At 40.9% G+C, this 23,530-nt stretch overlaps 1 protein-coding gene across 1 annotated transcript in view; it reads left to right on the plus strand.

Moving 5' to 3' along the window:
- The window catches only part of LOC139570700 (DNA nucleotidylexotransferase), a 153,299-nt gene that overhangs the window by 69,179 nt on the left and 60,590 nt on the right, over positions 1-23,530 (plus strand). Inside the window, exon 8 of the mRNA XM_071392823.1 lies at positions 19,819-19,921. Within this exon, the coding sequence (XP_071248924.1) occupies positions 19,819-19,921 (103 nt within the window). The remainder of the gene's footprint in view (positions 1-19,818; positions 19,922-23,530) is intronic.

A 23,530-nucleotide genomic window follows, 5' to 3' on the forward strand; every position in this document is an offset into this window, starting at 1 on the left:
ACCTGTTCTGTGTAGTCTTTCTCCTCTTCCTGAACTGCAACTACTTTAGCTTCTTTGCTCTTCAATAAGGCGGACATCTTGATTTTCTTTTCCATCTCCAGACTGTAGACAGTATTCATCTTATCCAGTAATGTCTCGCCCTTCACATTTGGATCCTGGAAGCAAGGCTTGAGATCTGCAGATATGACGTCATCTTGGAGACCTGTCATCGCTGTCTGCAAGAACTGTGTTTGGATCAATTCTGGGTTGTACTGCAATCCAGCTTTAGCTCGTTCTGATGCAAAGAAGACTTTCTGTCTGATGCCCATTGCATGCACTAAGAACTGAATAGGGGTTTCTTTGGGTTCTTGAACTGCACTGGTCAATGAGTTATCAGTATTTGTCTCAATGAGTTCAGTGTCAAGTCAGTTCTGCTTTTTAGGTAGCATTTCAGTTTAACCTCTGGAACGATCGACTGAATGACAGCTTCAACAATTTCACCTTCAATATAGACTTTTTTCAGATCTTTCAATCTGACTCTCAAGACTGTTGAAGTTCAATATATCCTTCTGGCCAACTTCACCAATCTGACTACTGATTCCGAACTATTTTCTGTACGTGGGGTGTACACCTGCACTCGTATTGGCTTATTATCTGACTCAATTGCACTGGCTGGTTTGTGAGAAGAAATGTCTGTAGCAGTAGTACTATCACCCACCACAATAGGGTGTCAACCACAACCGGCTGCCCATGATCCCCATCCTGATGTACTGATGCATCTTCAACAACATTACCCACGTTTCCCAAGCTGTCAATCTGATAATTTACTGCCAAAAGCACTGCAAGTCCCTGATCTTTCACCTGAGTAACCTCATCTCCCGAGTGGCGCAGCGGTCTAAGGCACTGCATCTCAGTGCAAGAGGTCCAAGTGCACTACAGTCCCTGGTTTAAATCCAGGCTGTATCACGTCCGGTAATGGTTTGGAGTGCCAATCGCGTCATCAGGGTTTGGCTGGGGTAGGCCGTCATTGTAAATAAGAATTTGTTCTTAACTGACTTGTCTAGTTAAATAAAAAATACATCTCTCTCTAAGTACTGAATGATACCTCTCCTCAACAAATTAGATGCATTTGCAATGTCCTCACTAACTTTTAGTTTCAGATTCTCGCATATTTTCTTTCAGCTCACTTAATGACAACGCAGGCAATTTCTTCTCAATTTCGACTACAACATTTTCCCTTTCAGATTCCATTTGATCCTTTACTTGGATTGTTCACAGCTAGAAAACAAGAGTACATCAACTAACGGTTGGTCAGTTTCTCTCTCCTCCATGCAACAAATCCACCACAGGATCATGCTTGCTAGCTAGCTATATATTTCTTCCCACTGCAGTCTTCTCTTGTAGGTATTTTAACATTTTAACGTCTTGATTTTTGTTTTATACCGGGCGGAAACACCCTTGAAATGAGTGACAACTCCAGTCCAACTTCGTTTTGGCAACTTTATATGAGGGGCTTGGTTCAATTACTAAACTTTTTGTTTTAGTAGTGTCGGTCTTCTATGATAGCAATCACGGAACTGACTGACCTCTTGCATGATGTAATTCTCAATTTGGTGTTCTTTTTTAAAGAGACAGTGTACAATTTCCAATGCAATACATCTCAATAGGAAAACAGTGCTTTCACAATTAAGTAACAGAATTTTCCAATATATTACTTTTACAGGTATTTTACTCAACATTTTAGCTTCTTCTAATAACAAATGTCTTTACAGGGTCACATTCGTTTCTAGGGTACAACATAAACAAACCATCTGTGGAAACATCATCAGTATCACCACACTGGCAGCCAATCACGTCACCCCTGACACTCACTTGGAGCCATTCAGTGTTGTTGTCTATGTATGTAGCTAGTGGGCTAAGATGTAGCATTAGCAATGTATATAAAAAAGGAGACAACTCACAAATGCGAAAATTCATTTTTTTTTTGTAAATTCAGAAAATGATTCTGAGTATGACAGTGAGGAATCAGATTCTGACAGTGACAGTGAGGAGCTGCCCCCCCCCCCCCCCCCCAACATGTGGCCATTGAGAACCTTGCATCTGAGGACCACTTGCTCACCGACAAAGTCCCAGGTCCCTCTGTAATTGCTGGTGTCAATGAAGCATAAGAGATCTGCGGTAGCTGGAAGGTCCCAGTCTGGAGTGCAAAGTCCCTTGCCATCTCCCTCTGAGGCAGAGGGCTCCAAACTTTTTCTGACAGAGGAGCTGGTGGGAAACATAGTGGAGGAGACCAATCGCTAAACCTTGGAGCTACAGGAGAAGAGAGAGCCACAGGGGTGGACCACCTGATGGGAGAGTGTGCGCTTAGCTATAATTACAAAATGAGGGCAGTGGATAAGGCAGACATGATAAACAGCTTTGTGGTATGTGCTTGGAAAACCGCCAAGTGGTATAAGAAGATAATTTTCCATCTGATCGGCACGGCTGTCCTCAATGGCCACATAGTTCACCACCAGCTAACAAGTTAGATGATTACTGAAGGTTTTTTGTAATTGGACATACAGTTCACATATAAATCAAATACAGTTTCATTATGCAATTCTGTTGACAATAGCTCACCCACCTCCCCACTCCCTTATCATCCTCCCTACTCCCTCTCCAAACAGTATGTTGCTAGCATACAAAAGCTGTCCTCAATCTTCTGCATGAAATGTGTCCAGTTCCGGTTATGATCTTGGCAAGTTATGTTCAATGTGTGTGTGGGTGTGTGCGTGGTTTCTGAAAGTACAGAATAAAGAGGAATTATTGCTAATTAGAATGAAATATCAAGATATAGAAATAAAACAACATAATAATTGAAGAGCTCCACAAGGGCTCCACAAAGGTGTAGGGCAGGACAGAGCTATGCAGGCCAAATTAATACACAGGCCAATGCAATGGTCATGATAAGACCAGGGCAGCTTCAAATAATGTGTTTATGAAGCTTTCCGGACAACTGGGAACTCAGAAAAGCAAGGTCAAATCATGATGTCCGCGATCTTCAGGTCGGAAAGTTGGAGCTCTAGACAGAGGCCTGAGTTCCCTTTTGGATCTCCGAGTTGGATGACCGTTCAAAACGATTTTTCCTAGTCAGAGCTAGTTTTTTTCCAGAGTTCCTAGTTGTCTTGAACGTACTGAAGTCGGAAGACAGAGATTTCAGAGTTCCCAGTTGTTTTGAAAGCGGCAATAGGATACAACACAAGCTAATACTGCTTTGACGCCATTAGCATTGTTTTACATAACTAACAGTATTTTTTTACTACATAAGCACAATTGAGTATAACACCATAAAGGTTATGAAATCAGTACCTTGTGTGTCCGCTGTAATAAAGGAATACATTAAGCTCCATAAATAAATATGTTGTGCTACAGTAGAAATGACAACACAATATACAGAAACTGTATTATGATAATGTAATAAGGGACTTTGATAGAAACACACACAGTAATTATTAGTAAGGAAAACGACAATGAAGGCAATACGGGCGCCAACCGGAAACTGCGCCAGGAGGAAAAGTTCAGGCAGGTTCTGTTCTGACTGAAGCACTGGTGGAGTACTTGGTCTGTCATCGAAGAGAAAAATTTGTCTGGCTCATCTAGCTAATCCTCACCCTACATTAGCATAGCATGCCTAAAACGTAAGTTGTCCGCCACAGAGAAATTGGCTTCTTTTATGTGAATTAATGAGGAGGCAGAACACACCTCAATTCAAACTGTTGTTAGAAAATCATGGAAATTGACAAGTTGAACATAGCCTATAGATAATTAGCAGAGAGCGTGTCTTGGTTTTAGGGCAGTCCTGCTGTGTAACAATCTCATTTTGGAACAGCACATAAGAAAACACACTGGGGGGACCGTTAGAGATATTTGGAACTCACATGTGAATTTAATAGTTCCCGGTTTGTCCCAGGGATGTCCCCGAGGACATTTTAGGACGTTCTTGGGAGGTTGTGTCATGGTTCCCTGAATGTTCTTGGGAAGCAGTGTCATGGTCCCCTGTATTATTTTGTGGTAATTCTTACCCCCTTTTTCTCCCCAATTTCGTGATTACGATCTTGTCTCATCGCTGCAACTCCCCAACAGGCTCGGGAGAGGCGAAGGTTGAGTCATGCGTCCTACGAAACATGACCCTCCAAGCCACGTTTCTTAAAGATTTTTACACTATTTTAGCTGAACAGCGTACTTGTCTCATTGCTCTCTAGCGACTCTTTGTGGCAGGCCGGGTGCCTGCAGGCTGACTTCGGTCGTCAGTTGAACGCTGTTTCCTCCGACACATTGGTGCAGCTGGCTTCCGGGTTAAGCGAGCGGGTGTTAACCTTTCACGAGCCTCTACCCCGGGTCTGGGATCACCCCCCACCCCCCCCACACACTGATTAGCATAGCTAGCATAGCTTCACAAGTAGATAGTAGCATCTAAATATCATTAAATCACAAGTCCAAGACACCAGATGAAAGATACAGATCTTGTGAATAAACCCATCATTTCTGTTTTTTAAAATGTTTTACAGGGAAGACACAATATGTAAATCTATTAGCTAACCACGTTAGCAAAAGACACCACTTTTTTTACTCCACCAGTTTTTTACTCCATCAGTAGCTATCACAAATTCGGCCAAATAAAGATATAAATAGCCACTAACCAATAAAAAACCTCATCAGATGACAGTCTGATAACATATTTATGGTATAGGATAGGTTTTGTTAGAAAAAAGTGCATATTTCAGGTAGAAATCACAGTTTACAATTGCACCGACCATCACAACTCGACTAGAATTACTAAAGAGAGCAACGTGTATGACCAATTTACTCATCATAAAACATTTCCTAAAAATAGACAAAGCATAGCAATGGAAAGACCCAGATCTTGTGATTTCAGACAATATTTCAGATTTTCTAAGCGTTTTACAGCGAAAACACAATAAATCGATAAGTTAGCATACCACATGTGCAAACGTTACCAGAGCATCGATTCAAGCCAAAGAGAGCTATAACGTAATCATCGCCAAAATATATTAATTTTTTCACTAACCTTCTCAGAATTGTTCCGATGACACTCCTGTAACATCATTTTACAACATACATATAGAGTTTGTTCGAAAATGTGCATATTTAGCCATACAAAACCGTGGTTATACAATGAAAATACTAGCAAATCAAGCCTCAAAATGTCGGACGTCATCTTTCAGAGTGATCTAGTTTAATCGAAAGCTAATCATATACTTGACTAAAAAATACAGGGTTGACAGGAATCGAAAGACAAATTAGTTCTTAATGCAACCGCTGATTTACATTTCTAAAATTATCCTTACTGTGCAATACAGGGTTCGCCAAGTGAAGCGATAACAAACAAAATGGCGAAATATGCGTTTAAAATATTTCGACAGAACAACGATTTATCATATTAAATATTTCTTACTATGAGGTGATTTTCCATCAGATTCTTGGGCAATGTATCCTTTCTTGGGTCTAATCTTCTTTTGGTCGATAGATGTCCTCTGTCCTTCGAAATGTCCACTAACATCGACCGAGACCCCGAAACGTGCCCAAAGCTTCAAAGTGCACGACAAAGAAATTCCTCAAAATCGCACTAAACGGATATAAATTGCTATAAAACGGTTCAAATTAACTACATTATGATGTTTTTAACAACTATAACGAGTAAAAACATGACCGGAGAAATATCACTGGCTAAACAACCATTTGGAAGGAGGCAAGTCCGATGTCCATCTTGCGTAAGACGCGCGAAGGGAAAGGACGGTACTTCCACGTTTTGTTGTTTTATAGTGGCTCTGATTGTGAATCTGACTCCCTGTCAGGAAAAGTGCTGTAGAAGTAGTTCTGTACCACTCAGAGACAAAATTCCAACGGCTATAGAAACTAGAAAGTGTTTTCTATCCAATAATAACAATAATATGCATATTGTACGATCAAGAATTGAGCACGAGGCAGTTTAATTTGGAGACCAAAAAATGCTAATGCGGAACAGCACCCCCTATAGTTGCAAGAAGTTAACTTCTTACGGCTGCGATCCCATTAACGGGATCGATATGACAACAGGCAGTGAAAGTGCAGTGCGCCATATTCAAAACAACAGAAATCCCATAATTAAAATTCCTCAAACATACAAGTATTTCACACCATTTTAAGGAGACACTTCTTCTAAATCCCACCACAGTGTCCGATTTCAAATAGGCTTTACAGCAAAAGCACCACAAACGATTTTGTTAGGTCAGAGCCAAGTCACAGAAAAACACAGCCATTTTTCCAGCCAAAGAGGAGTCACAAAAATCAGAAATAGAGATAGAATTAATCACTAACCTTTGATGATCTTCATCAGATGGCACTCATAGGACTTCATGTTACACAATGCATGTATGTTTTGTTCGATAAAGTTCATATTTATATCCAAAAAGCTCTTTTTGTTAGCGCGTTTGGTAAACAAATCCATCCAAATCCAAACTTTGCTTCCAAAACATCCGATGATTTTGCAGAGAGCCACATCAATTTACAGAAATACTCATCATAAATGTTGATGAAAATACAAGTGTTATGCATGGAACTTTAGATAAACTTCTCATTAATGCAACCGCTGTGTCAGATTTCAAAAAAGCTTTACGGAAAAAGCAAACTATGCAATAATCTGAGTACGGCGCTCAGAGCCCAAACAAGCCAAAAATATATCCGCCATATTGTGCAGTCAACAGAAGTCAGAAATAACATGATAAATATTCACTTACCTTTGATGATCTTCATCAGAATGTACTCCCAGGAATCCCAGTTCCACAATAAATGTTTGTTTTGTTCGATAATGTCCATCATTTATGTCCAAATAGCTCTTTTTGTTAGCGCGTTTGGTAAACAAATCCAAACTCAAGAAGCTCGTTCACTAGGAGCAGACGAAAAGTCAAAAAGTTCCGTTACAGTCCGTAGAAACATGTCAAACGAAGTATAGAATCAATCTTTAGGATGTTTTTAACATAAATCTTCAATAATGTTCCAACCGGAGAATTCCTTTGTCTTCAGAAATGCAATTGAACGCAAGCTAACTCTCACGTGAACGAGCATGATCAGCTCATGGCAGACCTTACTCAATCCCCTCTCATTCGACCCCCCTTCACAGTAGGAGCATCAAACAAGGTTCTAAAGACTGTTGACATCTAGAGGAAGCATTAGGAAGCGCAACATGACCAATATCCCACTGTATCTTCAAAAGGGAATGAGTTGAAAAACGACCAACCTCAGATTTCCCACTTCCTGGTTGGATTTTTTCTCAGGTTTTTGCCTGCCATATGAGTTCTGTTATACTCACAGACATCATTCAAACAGTTTTAGAAACTTTAGAGTGTTTTCTATCCAAATATACTAATAATATGCATATATTAGCAACTGGGACTGAGTAGCAGGCAGTTTACTGTGGGCACCTCTGGGCACCTTATTCATCCAAGCTACTCAATACTGCCCCCAGCCATAAGAAGTTAATCAATGACAATATGATTTCGATTGACTTTTCAATATGACCCAACCTGAAATTTGAACTCACAACTTTTTCTGAATTTGGGGTATGCTGATCTTTCTGGTGCTCCACAAAGTCTGTAGAATTTCAGAAGCACTTAGCAAAAGAGTACAATATGCACTGCTATTATAGTTATCAGTTAATCTGACTTATTTCAGCAGTTTGAGCGCTTAGATGTGGTATATAGGCCATATAGCACTAACTCCCGAGGTACCTTATTGTTTTTATATACCGGTTGCCAACACAGTAAGGCAAGGAACTACACATGTAAATTGAAATGTTGCTTTAATAAATAAATTCATGATAAATACATTTGGACAGAAAAGGTAGTCCGGACAAAAGCCTCATTGCTAGACTGGTTGCATTGCAACATAACCACAGGCTAGCTCGCAAGCTTACATTAAATGTATTCAAAAACCGAGCATTAGCGCCACTTTTAGAGTGACAAAGACATGGCAATTATTTATTCATGTTGATCTGGATGAAAAATTGTCCCATGTTATCGTTTGTTTTTGGCTTCCCCATGTAATCGTTTGTTGGCTCCACGGTGCTGTTCTTTTAGCTGGGGGAGCTGCTGCTGTGTTGTCAGTGCTCCACCACGTCCTCGCTTCCAGATTTGGCCTCCAGTAACTTTGAAGAGGTTGTGAATCTGTGTCCTATGACAGACAATATTTCTCGTGCCTCTAATCAAGCTTCCAACAGTTTCTGGATCATGGTGGTTCGTAAGCAGTGGTTTGTTTAAATCTGCGAAGAGGCAGCTTTTTTTGCAGGCTTTGGCAGCATTGTTGCTTGTTGTGAGTTCGGTGTCCTTTTGTATACTCCATGCCAGACTGAGAGGGGGGTCATTGATATGTCGGTTCAAACCAGCTCTGTGTCCAGCGTAGCTGCTAATCCCATATTCTTCGCTGTTCATGTTTCTTACTGAACCATAAAAGTCCCGTAGAATGACGTTCAGCTCGGTTTTTGTTGTGTTCCCAAACTCACATTGTATCCCTTTTTTCTAAATGCTTATTTTCTACATTGGCATGTTGAACTATTGTTGATGTAGGCATTTTATCGAGGTGAAAAGGATAAACATCATAGTCATGAAACAGTCTCACGTACTGTACACACGGCTAAATGCTGTTTTAGCCAATCAGCATCCAGTATCCAAACTACCCAGTTTATAATAAATAATAATTATTGTATGAATAAACATACCGAATGTAATCATTTATGTCAAAGTGTGTCAAATATGTATGTTAAAAGCACTCCTTGTGTGTGTGGGTGTCCCTAAAAAGACAAAGAGCTGTGACTGGACAGCCAAACGAGTAGTTCCTTGGGACCAACCGCGAACTAGACAAAATCTCCAGGGGACCATGACACAACATCCTGACGACTTTAGGTGACCATTTCATAATATCCCGGGACGCCATAACGACTCATTATTGTTTGCAGGGTATGAGGAAGAGATTTAAAGTATTCAAAGCTCAATGGAAGAGAGAAACAATCTAAAGCAGCCAGACCTGGGTGACCTTTTTACCTGCCTGGATTATCGGGTGGGCGGGTTTTGCACTTTTGGGACTTTTCTATTGGTTCCATTGCAAGCTGAAGCAAGCACATCTAAAGTACTTGAAATGATTTCAAATTGTATTTGAACCCAGGTCTGGAAGTAGTTCAAAAAGAAAATACCATAATCTAATTTGCATCATGAACTGGTTGCTATAGAGTTGTTCTTTGAGCCAGGTGACCCTCTCAAGTTCATAATCGAACCATCGACTGGCGAGAGAACATGCACATCGCCATGGAGATATTCTCAGGGTTGATGAAACACCTTTGCAGTGGAGACCTATTATACCAAAAATAAATATTATTACATCATTCAAATGTTCTTAACAGTGAGGGGCCCTCCAGTCATCCTCCTCTACATCACATAAAGGAGGTCAATGTACAGAATGTTATTTCTACACTATTCTGTAGCCCTTTTCATCTATCCGTCCATCCACGTCATACTGTACTAGAGTTATGATTCATATAACGCGAATAACCTTATAAACCCGTTGTTTTGTACGTTTAAGTACTGTCATTAAAAGCAAAACGGAGTGGCTGTCTATCTGTTTCTATGGAAGCCTCTTTGGGCTTCTTTGAAGTTGAAGTTTCTGTGCATGTGCAGGATTTTGTACTTTATACAGAGCCTGTCTCTGCTCTACTCGTTTGGCTGTCCAGATAACAGGTTACTCTGGAGGAATGGTGTTCGTTAATAAAGTTGAATCAATGTCTACAAGATCACATACGGATAGTATTCTACTTAACAGAACATAATGTAATAGCATAATATAACGTTACTGTAAGACAAAAAACATCACCTCATTTCTGATTAGATTATAGGATGGTTGTGCGAATGGTCACATTTTTCTCTCACGGGGCCAAAACTCAACAGCACTCACCACTAGGCAAAATATGTGCTTTGCTAAAAAATTCTAAACAACACTCTACATAACTCAAGAAGAATGGTTGGCATGCAGATTCTGCATGGAAGTTTCACTGGTATAACTTGAATAATTACCATTCATGATTGACAGTGAGAAATGTGAATGGAGGTTGACCACAAATGTGACCGACTGCCTCAATTCGGTCTTATGTAGCAATATTTGAAATTGTGTTTTTATATTGGATAAAAGTAGAGACTCCAAGCTATACAATTGTATATCATACATTGCAGTTGAGGAACAATGGGGAAGTAATTCTGCTTTGAAACTTGGAACCACACTTTGGATGCAACCCCACTTTTCCAGTAGGTGTACCAAAGTTTGGTACACCTACTGGAGAGCTCTTCTTTGTCTACACCCATTCAGCATCGTTCACACCCTCTTAAGCCTTTATCATTACTAGATGATGCGTACCCAACACACTTGTCTAAATTGATGGGCCATGTGAAGGAAATTCTATAACCACCCCCCAGCCACATCTAGCTAAGTGGATGGGTCACGATTGTCTAGACATGTACACATGTTCAGGAAATACAATATATGGTCGAAATCACCCCCAGACACACCTGGCTAATTTGATGGATCATGTACTAATCCGTCCGAAGTGGCGTCTTTTGTTTAGACATGTAACTAGCTAGCTAAACAATGAACTGCCATAATCCCAACTCATACTACTATCAATACAAACATTGTCATAGCTGTGGTATAAATGTGCAGCTACCAAACTAGGTTCAATGTTAGCTAGCTAAGCTTAGGTAATAACTAGCAATGAAAATGGATTTCTGATTTAAATAATATTACTACACAGATCAAACACGTAACGTTAGCTTGTTTGCTATCTAACTAACAGTATGCTTTAACTTGCAATAAAAACTACTTTCTGACTAAATTAGAAACTTATATCTGAAAATGTAGCTAGACTCTTACCCGTATAACGTAAACTCACCCCATTCCATACAAATGTGCGCAACCGCAACATTCATATGAGGCTACAAAGAAAACTAATGGGACTGTAGCGACTGGGTTGACTTCAAAATCGGGGGTGTGAACTAGGTTTCTATTCAAGCGTTGATCGACATGGTAATGGCTCTATAGTATTGGAGAAAAGTAGAAAAAAACGGACCCTCCATTACATGGTGACGTGTCATGTCGTAACGTACAGCACGCATAAAGCAACTATTTCTGTCTTACAATCTCTCTCCACCAGGTGTAGCACTTCTCTCATCGTTTAAAAACAAGAAATGGACAGTGACGGGGGTAAGGGGGGATACCTAGTCATTTTTTGCGTCATCATTGCATGCGATCATCATTCTCAAAGCTGCTGTTTACTTCTAAGATCACTTTAGCACCGCCCTAAAAACCAGATTCAAATTCGACCCAAACCTTCAAATAGGTATGTAATGACACATTATATAAACTCTTTATAGTGTTTTATTTACATTTTAGAGGCGATAAGGTGATAAGTTAGACAGATCGAGTGAAAAAAAGCAATTTTCCCACACAACATCTCTCCTTCTCACTATCACGCATTAGTTTCGCTTCCTCACCCACCATTTTTTTAAAGACCCGACGGAGCTTATTGCCTTGTTGAATTATGCAGAAACGGGCAGCGTGGGGGTCATGTAATTGATTCTGTTGGAAAGGAGAGAAATTGTGCTTTACAATGGTATTGACATTACAGTTGATCTGGAAGTATTACGTTTTTGGGGCGCTAAAATAAGGTAAATTGTACGGACCAAGGCGATGTACAAAAGTGAGTGAGTTTACGTTATGTGGATGAACGCTTCACAGCAGACTTGGAGCAACATCTTGTTTGGCCAGCATTGTGTCAAGTGACACCGGTCCACACTGACCGTGGTGTGTGCAGAAAGTAGCCCATCACTTTTTCCAATTGATCTGTCGATAGTGCCTGCTAAATTTGGGGCATCAATGTTGTTGAGAAACGGCGCGGTAGAATGGACTGTCAACACATACTGAACACCTCATGTTATAGACAGAAGCAAGCTACATGGCAGACCAATCCAAACTCATCTCCCGGCATGTCCAGCCCATCCATTATCTCAGCCAGTCATGGCTAGCGGGAAGGTTCCTCTCTTTTTCCGTGGCTAAACTAGGCTCGTAATTTAACAATTTTATTCATATTTATGGATGAAATACAAGTCTGTTATTAAGGCACATGAAAGTTCATATGTTCCAGAAGACATTTCAAATGCCACTCCTGTGAAGTAGTGACGTGCGACATAGGCCTAGTTTCCTGAAACAAGTCACAAATGTGTGCATTAAGTAGAGGTAAAGAAACACATGCGCAGAACGTAATACTGAGACTTCCAGGGGGCGGGAGGGGGTGGAACGGGGCGGTTACCTTTGGAAACGCGGCCTCTGCCTAAAAGAAAATCTCCACTAAGCATAGAGAATAATAATTTGCCATTCAAAGTTTCTGAGGTCCTGCACTCCTGCACAATCTATAGCACATAGCCTTGATGACACTTCAGTTGGAGAAGTGTGTGAGGATTTGTTGGCATTAGTGATTTGATGCTTGTGACGTTCACCTTTATGGAGAGGACAGCTGTGGAAGGAGGGTAACAAGGAGGATTAAAAATAGATACAGAAAAGCTGTCTGCCACTTCAGAGTGTGAAAAGACTGAGGTGTCAATAAGGTGCTGTTTTTATTTGCAGTGATGTTATCACAGATCCCAGCCATGGCATTGCTTTTTTGTCAATAACTTTTTCACTTAAAAAATGCATTAGCTCAACTTGCTCCATTGAACTGCAACTTTCTCTGTATTGTGGAATCGTATAGGAAGCATTTGAATTATTTATAGTGTTTGTAGAGTTCTCTCTGGCATCCTAAGAATGTTTTTGAGGATACGTCTTCACTTAAATCCTTTGCCAATTTTGTGATACATTTTGGGAAATAACATATTGCTAGATGCAAGTATGCTTATCCTTAAGGATACTGACAGTATGTGGACTCAACCACTACAGTATGTTCAGGTGTATCATCTTAGCCAACAAAACTGTTCCCCAAGATCCTCAAGAATATAGGAGCTGTTAATTAAAACACATTAAAGAATCAGGAAACAGCTGTAAGTTCTCTTGGCAGGTATTTCTAGCTGCCATAACATAGCTAACTTATTACAATGTGTTTTTTAATAAGATTCTAAGCACAGCAAAACAACCAACAAATCTATTATTCATCCGTGTCGCCCCTGTCATTTACTTGTAAATATCCATTTAAACTTTATATGTTCTGCACAGAAATTATCAATAATATTACAGTTTTTCCTAATGTAGTAGTGTTATAAGCTGTATGTACAGTAACTACCCCTCAGGTATACAGCCCACAGTAGTAGATGTAGTTGTCTCAGCAACTGTTGTTGCTTAGGCCGGATAACTTGAACACAGCCATGGTTTCTGGGTACAGCCTTTAAAACATCCATCAGTCTTTCTATTCAAGAAGTCGTATAAGCACACTTTTAGAGCCGTCTGATTGAGTTGGAGTAGATGCTTAAATTATAGCTAAATAAGAATACAGTGTTTTCAGGGCATACCATTAGAGATACAAAAAATCTCTTTGCCGGGATTGAGACTCAATGAAATGCTGTCATTTCTTTTTCCGTTAACCAGGGTTGATTCAGAAGTATCTGCCGACTGTAGACGAAAGAAAGCCTCTAAACTGATGCCATGACTCAGTGACTATACTGTAAAAGCTGCCTCTCCTTGGTAATGGAGCTTTCATCCCATTTTAGCAACCTGGACTCAGGGGTAGACGTAACATAGTAAATGGAAATCCATCTCTCTCCATTTAGTATGATATTTTAAGTTTCATATGGTATGTATTAATTTGTGGATGTTCATCATCCATTTCGTAGGATATGTTACAAATTACAATTTGTAATGGCTAACCTTTGGCTAGGTGGCTAACGCCAACGTTAGCTAGGTGGCTAACGTTAGTTACCAATCAAATGATACCAAGTTTACAGTAACCTGATCACCCAGGCCCCATCTCTACAGGATGTCATAGGCTTATGTGAGGGAGACCAATGTAAATAAGAAATAATGCCTGAAAGGACAATAAAATCCCTTTGCATGAAGTAATTTAAAATGTACCCTGTACAGATACAAGTTACCACAGAGATCCTACATCCATATAGATGGCATCAGCCAGGCCGACGTGATTCCCTTTTATCGTTGAGCCAAAGCAAAGAAATTCATCCCAGGACTCAGCTGCTTTCCATAGTGTCAGTGATTAGATCAAACGCTAGAAAAATACGTAATGGCAATAGGTTGAGTCAGAAAAAGTCAAAATCTGAAATCAAAGTAATCTTTGTCGTGTAAGGGCAAATAGTCAATCATCATTATAACAACAAGCGAACAAATGTAAACATAGGACACTCCTATCAAATACCTTAGACCATCCCGTGTAGCTTGTCAAAGAACAGCCACCCGGGTAGCCACTGGCTAGCAGAGGGGTGGGACAAAACTCACACATATCTTCACATATCCAATGGACTTGGCCATATGCACAATACGCATAGGAATAAAAATCACACTCAACTGATTACCACACAACAGTAAAAGGGTTAAATGTTAGGTATAAATGTTTGAGACTACATTGTCTCAGCCTACCCGGCTATGTTAGAATTACAGTTAGACAGAGTGTCTGAGCTCCAGGCAACTGCATTTTGAGTTTTAAACATTGCGGTGAGTCTGCACCATTTCTCAAACAAGTCAGGCTATTTATTACCCGCTCACACCACGCATTGAGAGGATGTTTATACATTGTAATCACAAATGTTTAAACCTGTCCTATGCGCAACCAAGACAACCACAGCATAATAAACACCCACGTTTCCAAAAAACACAACGGTTTGTCCAATGATCGCGTTGTCATTTAAAACATGCTAACAAGGAATGGTTCATGAATTACAGTGACTTCACACCTTTTGACTTTACCAACATTTTGTTGAGTTACAGCCTGAATTTAAAATGTATTAAATAGAGATTTTTGGTCACTGGCCTACACACTATAATGTAAGCTAACGCACGTTTGTACATCGCGCTGTTCCGTACAGTTGACCTTATTTTAGCGCCACAAAAACATTATTTTAGCGCACAATTTCTCCCCTTTCCAGCAAAATCAATGACGAGACCTTCATGCTGCCCGTCTCTGCATGATTGAAGGCAATGGAGCTACGTCTGGTCTTTTTCAAAATGGCGCGTTGGAAAGAGAAAGCTACTGCATCATAGTGAAAGGGGGAGATAGTGTGGGGAAACTGCTTTTTCCACCTGATTTTGCCAACTTATCACCTCAAATGTAAATGAAACACAATGAATAGTTTATATAATGTCTCATTACATACCTATTTGAAAGTTTGTGTAGGGTTTTTAGGGCAGCGCTAAATTTATCTTAACAATTAAACTGTGGCTGTCACGGTTTTTGAGAGTCATGATGGCTCGCAGTGATAACGCGAAAAATTAACAATTGATTGAATGAACTATTGATGAACTCACGAGTAATTTACACTCACTATTGATCATTTCTTGTTTTTAATATGCGAGAGAAGCGCTACACCTGCTGGAAAGAGGCTGTACGGCACAGAATTCGTTGAATAATGCATGATGTACGTTACGGGACACGCCACACTTTAACGTACAGCGTCAGCGGCGTCAGTTTTTTAAACTTTTCTCCAATACTATTGGTCCATTGCCATGTCAATCAATGCTGAGTCGAAACTTAGTTCACACCCCGGATTTTGATGCCAACACAGTCGCTTCAGTCCCATTAGTTTTCATTATAGCCTCGTTTGAATGTTGCGATTGCGCAAATGCGTACGGATTGGGATTAGCTACCGTTACCCCATAATGTCAAAATGGAATTATGTTTTTAGATTTTTTATTTTTACAAATTCCCTAAAAAATGAAAAACTGAAAGTATTCAACCCCTTTGTTATGGCAAGCCTAAATAACATCAGGAGTATAAATGTGCTTAACAAGTCACATAATAAGTTGCATGGACTCACTCGGTGTTCAATAATAATGTTTAACATAATTTTTTTAATGACTACCTCATCTCTGTACCCCACGCATAAAATGATCTGTAAGGTCCCTCAGTCGAGCAGTGAAGTTCAGACACAGATTCAACCACAAAGACCAGGGAGGTTTTCCAATACCATTGCAAAGAAGGGAACCTATTGGTAGATGGGTAAAAATAAAGCAGACATTGAACACCACTTTGAGCATGGTGAAGTTATTAATTACACTGGTGTATCAATACACCCAGTCAATACAAAGATACAAGTGTTCCTCCTAACTCAGTTGCCAGAGAGGAAAGAATCTGCTCAGGGAATTCACCATGAGGCCAACATGACTTTAAAACAGTTGCAGAGTTTAATGGCTGTGATAGAATAAAACTGAGGATGGATCAACAACATTGTAGTTACTCCAATACTGGCTATGGCGCCTGAAGATGGACAAACAGTACTATTGTCGCTTTTTTCTTGCGTTAGGAATGAGACCAATGTAAATAAGACATAATTCATAAGAGGACAAAAAAATATCTTTGCATAGAGTAATTTATTAATTATTAGTATTCTATTAATTATTAATAGTAATTTTAATAAGTTACCACAGAGCTCATACATCCATATACACTGAGTATACAAAACATTAAGGACACCTGCTCTTTCCATGACATATACTGACCAGATGAATACAAGTGAAAGCTATGATCCCTTATTGATGTCACTTGTTAAATCCACTTCAATCAGTGTAGATGAAGGGGAGGAGATGGGTTAAAGAAGGATTTTCAAGATTTGAGACAATTGAGACATGGATTGTGTATGTGTGCCATTCAGAGGGTGAATGGGCAAGGCACAATATTTAAGTGTCTTTGAAAGGGGTATGGTAGTAGGTTCCAGGCGCACCGGTTTGTCTCAAAAACTGCAACTCTGTTGTGTTTTCAAAACTCAGTTTCCCGTGTGTATCAAGAATGGTCCACTTCCCAAAGGACATCCAGCCAACTTAACACAACAAATCATCAAAATGTATTTTGTGTGTTCAGATGCCCGGAACCTTATGCCAATCATATTAAATGAACTACATTTTTCAGAGAGAAAACTTGTAAATCGGTCCAATTCGACCGGAACACAGAAGGAGGGTTAATCGACATTACGGATTGCCTCTTATTCGCTTGTCGTCCCCTAATGCCATAGTTTGTACATCTCAATTGTCATTAGAAACCACATTTGTTTAAGCAAGTCAGCAATATCAGCGATGTTTTTTTTAAAGGCAGTAAAATGAGGCTGAATTAACTGTTTCGCTGCCAGACAAGGCTCCTCCAAGATGTTGGGACTGCTGTTGAGACAGCTTTATGTGGGCCCTAACAGTTATGGGCACCGTTTGTCACCGTTATAGTGCGATTAAAGTATTGTTTAGTGTTGTGTTGTGTAGTTACTTTGCTGGCATGCATTCCACTTTTTTGTTTTAGACCCACACATATTTACATGCTAAAATCATCACTTGGTATGACTCTACAAGCTTGGCACACCTGTATTTGGGGAGTTTCTCCCATTCTTCTCTGCAGATCCTCTCAAGCTCTGTCAGGTTGGATGGGGAACGTAGCTATTATTTTCAGGACTCTCCAGAGATGTTCGATCGGGTTCAAGTCCGGGCTTTGGCTGGGCCACTCAAGGACATTCAGAGACTTGTCCCGAAACCACTCCTGCGTTGTCTTGTCTGTGTGCTTAGGGTCATTGTCCTGTTGGAAGGTGAACCTACGCCCCAGTCTAAGGTCCTGAGCGCTCTGGAGCAGGTATTCATCAGGGATCACGCTGTACTTTGCTCCATTCATCTTTGCCTCAATCCTGACTAGTCTCCCAGTCCCTGCGTTTACTATGTTAAGACTAGTCTATGAGACCAGACTGAAATTGGCTTCTGGAGCACACACTTCGATAAATACTTGGTGTTTGAGATTTGATTGGAGGCAAACTGAATTTATGCTGATGATTTTCCCCGGCCTCCAGTTTTGCTATTCATGACACACACTTACGTGGTGCAATCAAGTGCATTTTGCTAGTACAGCAGAGGCTAGCTCAGAGATTTACTGAACCACACTGCCTTGGTATTAGGCAGAAGTGTGTTGTGGCATATTTGCATGAAAGTAGTGTCCATTCATTAGATGTGTGTGTTTCCAAAAAGGTTACAAATCTTTACTAGCTCTCTCACCTCACAGCTTCTGTCTCTCATTGAATCCGAATGTGGAACTCAGAATGATAGGCCTCAGCCCTTGGTAATTCACTTCAAATTACTCCAACTTTACAATTTGGCACATGATGACTTAGTTTTAAATCAAAATGTTGCTTAGTGGTTAGATGGAAGTGCTTTTCAATCGGCTTGAGCAACAGATTGTCCGTGATTTTGTAATTGTGCATCAGACTGCCCATAGTACTTCGAAAGCGTAAAATGCCCTGAATCTATCACAATAAAGCTGGGACCTTATCTTCAGTCAGACTAAACATGTGAGCCAGGTACTGTCTATGTCTGCGAGGTAGACCTCTCTGCTGTGCTACAACTGAGCTAGAGAGGCATTAGCATGCCTTGTTGAGCTCTAAGCATCTGTTGTCTCATTCCTTGCCCACTGAATTAGACACAATGACCTTTTGCTGCAGCCTTCTCCCTCAGACAGTCTGTTTGTCCTCTCCTTTTTCTTTTTTTGACGCCCTGCTGCTCTGTTACTCCCATCATTCAGATGGCGGCGATGGCGGTGGTGGACAAGATCAAACGGCGCTTTAAGACACGGGCCAATTTGTTGTTGTTTTGATGCGTTGTTAACCGTAAGATAGGCGCTTATGACTATATGATTGTGGGTGCTTGTTGATCAAAGAGGGGCGATCAGGAACTGAAAGAAACTTGTGGTTTGCCTCAGTGCTCTGGGATGACACCAGCAGGGTTATTTAGAGCCACCAAGGCCCAGGTTCTGAGGGGGCATGCTGCTCCTCTATAAACTACCTACAGGATGACAATCAGGCATAACTTGGCTATAAGCCTTTGAGGGCCAACTCCAACAGTCACAGGCAATGCTTAGGTTCTTTGTATCAGTGTACTCTTTGTTCAACTCACTGTTGATGCCATCTGAGCCAGAGACTAGTAGAGCGGGTGGGTTTCCATGATTTAATACACTCTTTGGATCATCCTCTCAGGGCAGCTGGTTCCAATTAGATTCGTAGCAGAAAAATAGAGACCTCCAGATCTCTTATTTGATAGGTTGGTTAAATAAGGTCTTCAGGCCTTTAGGTCTAGAAACAGGTTTTTGAGGTTGTCCTAATAGGAATCAGTACATTTCACTCCACTCATCTGACATTCAAGGGCCATGGCACATCTGTGGTTGATATGTCTCAAAGCTTGAGTACATGTCAGAGAAGCATTTTCTATTTGTTCTATTCACTTATTTCTGTCTATCTGTTCACTGCTCACATTTCTGCTGACATTGAGAGACTATATATTGTGTGAGCAGCCATGCTCAGTACGAGTTTTCTTTATTACAGTAATCGAAGTAGAAAATTATGATTCTCATAAAAGGGAAGGCTCTGCTGACAGCTGAGATAACAAAAATGAGCTTTTGAACTTAATGACGCGGGACAAATTGCTTGTTTGAATAACAGAAAAAGTCAAATCCATTAATATACTCCTTTCTCCTAACAGCCAGGCTGCCATCTTACTGTGTAACAGTTATCCAGTGTGACTAAAGATATTCTCATTTAATTATTTATTGCTTGCGTTGACTGGTGACAATAGTCTTAAATCACTTTCTGTCCCCAGGGGGAAAGAGTATGGGCATGATGTGGACTTCCTCTTGACTATGCCTGAGATGGGGAAAGAAGAGGGGCTACTGCTTCATGTGATTGACAGACTGAGGGACCAGGTAAATCAATGTATTATTGCATATGCAGTAGACAAAGCGCAATGACTGTGATTGAACTGTATAGCAGTTATACAGGATATACAGTAAAAAAACATATCAGTCCCCTCAGAAGGTTCCAGCGTGGTTAGTTACCCTTTACCAAGATTAATGATAGAAAAGCACAGCACCAAGTGATGTTTGGATTGTGGCAACATCAACATCAACATTCAGTAAAGATTGGAGTGTGCAGTTTTGGTGAAGGTTTGTTTTATTATAAAAGGTAAATTCTACTTAATTGCATTCTTTCAACAAAAAGTTGAAAAGAGAATAAAACCCTTGATTAGCAGCTTAGTCAGTGCTGACAAAGAACAACTAGTTTGTCTCCTCAAGGTATGGAACTTGTGATTCCTCCCACATCTGTCCTAGTGCACATACACTACTGCAAAGACTGAGTATGATGTGCCTAACTGTAATGATGTGCCTAACTGTAATGAACACAAGGGGAGACAGAGAGCTGGTTTCAAGTGCAGGGCGCAGCAGGTGTTTATTGCAAAGGACTACAGGAGGAGGCAGGTAGCTGGGTCCAGGGGCAGGCAGAAAGTCATACACAGGGGGTCAAAAGGGACAACAGTACAGGCTGGGAAAAGGCTAGTAGTCCGGTAGATCAGGCAATAGGTAGATAACAGGAAATCCTGTTATAACAGGAAATACAGGCAGGGAATACGCAAAAGGCGTCATTAGTGAGGCAGGCAAAAACTATCATACACGGGAGAAACCGGCGCTCCGAAAGACGTGTGTCACAAAACAAACAATACCTCACATGGATGGGGTGCAAAGAACTGAATTAAATAGTGTGTGATAATGACATACAGGTGTGTGAACAGGTAATTAGAATTCAGGTGATTGGGATCTGGAGAGTGAGCTGCGTTCAGGGGATCTAGGTGTTTGAGAGTGTGAGCTGGAAAGTGGGCTGGAAAGTGAGCTGCGTTCAGGGGATCTACGTGTTTGAGGCTGTGAGTTGGAAGCAGACATTACACTAACCCTCCCGACTTACTCACTCCACTCCACTATATTTCCACACCTCAGAAAGAAATGCGTTGAAACAAAACAGAGGAAAAAAATGGAGAAAGAATGTTCTCAGAATGCAGTAGAGAAAAAATAAAGAAATGTTTGTAGAGTTGAGGGAGTAATATGAACAGAGAAAAAGAGGAGAGGGCTGAGGGGAATTGGGTTAGTGCCCTACAGTGTGGAGAGGGATAAAGTGATTGGAGGAGAGGATGATTACAGAGCCAAGTGCATATGAGTTGGCACATAAGGAGGCAATAATAAGATGGTCACACCAATATCGAGGGCCTCGGCCCAGGAAATGATTATTTTAATGTGGTTTATACAGTTAACCTGGCTTTGAGTAAGAGAGTCAGAGAGAGAACGAGGGAGAAAGAGATGGGGTACGGGGGGGGACGTGTTCTTTGGTACCACCATGCTCCTCTCCTCTGAGACAGTTGATGGATTTCATGTTGGAGGGGATGAAATGAGAACAGTGTTTGATGAAGAGCAGGGCTGTGGTGTCTACTGTAGCTGCAGGCCTGTTTTTGTCATCGCTTCCTGGCTTTAAAAATCTTTCCCCTTTCCTTCCATCCCCACCCTCCACCCCCAGCCTTAACTTGCTTTAATGGGCCATTCTTCTGATAAAACCTCCTATGCTAACACACACACACACACACACACACACACACACACACACACACACACACACACACACACACACACACACACACACACACACACACACACACACACACACACACACACACACACACACACACACACACACACACACACACACACACACACACACACACACACACACACACTCTGGTTATTGCTGGTTCCTCCCACCCTTGGGTGAGAAGAGGGGAGGGTGGGAAGGAAGGAAGGAACTTCCCCAGATAGGGTCCATGGCATGGGGGAGGAATATGTCCATAGGAAAGGGAGCACAGGAGACTGTGATAAAGTGGAGGTAGCAGAGGTTGACTCTAAGTCGTGTAACCTTGTCATCTTCAATCTGGTCACCTGGGGGCCACATGTCATCAACTCTTTGCCTATGCTGAATATCATGGCTGTTTTTCCCCTTTAGCCCTGGGGGAGAGGTAAAAATCTATCTATCTGGAAATGTCCTTGTGAAAAAAATGGGCTTCATCATTTCTTCTGATGGATATGAAAGCATAACTTGGGGGCACAAGCAAAGGTCAGCCAGACATTTTGATGGTAGACAGATGAGATGCAGCTATTTGCCCTGGTAATAGCAACGGAGAACGTGACAGGGCGATGCCTCATCCACCATTCACCAATCATCTGCTCTAACTGTCCGGGTGGTGGTGGTAGATTAATTTCCATTGTAGTGCACTATGTAGATCAAGTACTGATGTAATGATATTATATGATTATGGATATGTTGGCCGTAGTACTTTTAAAGCAACAATAGTAGCCAGAGGGCACATGAATTAGATATGTTATGAGGTTTGAGTACCATAAACTGTAGACTGTGCAGTTAGGACATGTGTGTAGAGAAATGTTTGCGAGAAAGTAATACTCAGGTTATTTAAAAGTCAAGGACAATTATTTAGTTTAATCAAGTCATACTCAAAACACACTAAAAGCACCCCAACCTCCAGTGGATTATGCACAGTCCGGCCATATTTAAAATGGTGAAGTTATGGCATTTTATTTCCATGACAAGTTCCAATGATCAAATCAAATCAAATGTATTGCTCACATACACATGTTTAGCAGATGTTATTGTGGGTGTAGCGAAATGCTTGTGTTTCTAGCTCCACCAGTGCATTAATATCTAACAAGTAATATATAACAATTTCACAACAATACACACAATACACACAAATCTAAAGTAACGAAATGGAATTAAGAATATATAAATATTTGGACGAGCAATGTCGAAGCAGCATAGACTAAAATACAGTAGAATAGAATATAATACAGTACTTTATATGCATATGAGATGAGTAATGAGTAACAGCATTTTTACATAGGTATTCCTCTTGTGCGATGGACAGTGCATTGTCTGTGGATCTATTGGAGCGGTAAGCAAATTGAAGTGGGTCTAGGGTGTCAGGTAAGGTAGAGGTGATATGATCCTTGACTAGTCTCTCAAAGCACTTCATGATGACAGAAGTATGTGCTATGGGGCAATAGTCATTTAGTTCAGTTACCTTTGCTTTCTTGGGTACAGGAATAATGGTGGACATCTTGAAGCATGTGGGGACAGCAAACTGGGAGAGGAAGAGATTGAATATGTACGTAAACATTACAGCCAGCTGGTCTGCGCATGCTCTGAGGACGCAGCTAGGGATGCCGTCAGGGCCAACAGCCTTGCGAGGGTTCACACGCTTAAATGTGTTACTCACGTCGGCCACGGAGAATGAGAGCCCACAGTCCTTGGTAGCTGGCCGCGTCGGTGGCACTGTGTTATCCTTAAAACGGGCGAAAAGGGTGTTTAGCTTATCCGGAAGCATGATGTCGGTGTCCGCGATGTGGCTGGTTTTCCCTTTGTAGTCCGTGATTGTCTGTAGACCCTGCCACATATGTCTTTTGTCTGGGCAGTTGAATTGT

This window comes from Salvelinus alpinus, chromosome 3 (assembly GCF_045679555.1).
Source record: "Salvelinus alpinus chromosome 3, SLU_Salpinus.1, whole genome shotgun sequence".
Classification (NCBI taxonomy): Eukaryota; Metazoa; Chordata; class Actinopteri; order Salmoniformes; family Salmonidae; genus Salvelinus; species Salvelinus alpinus.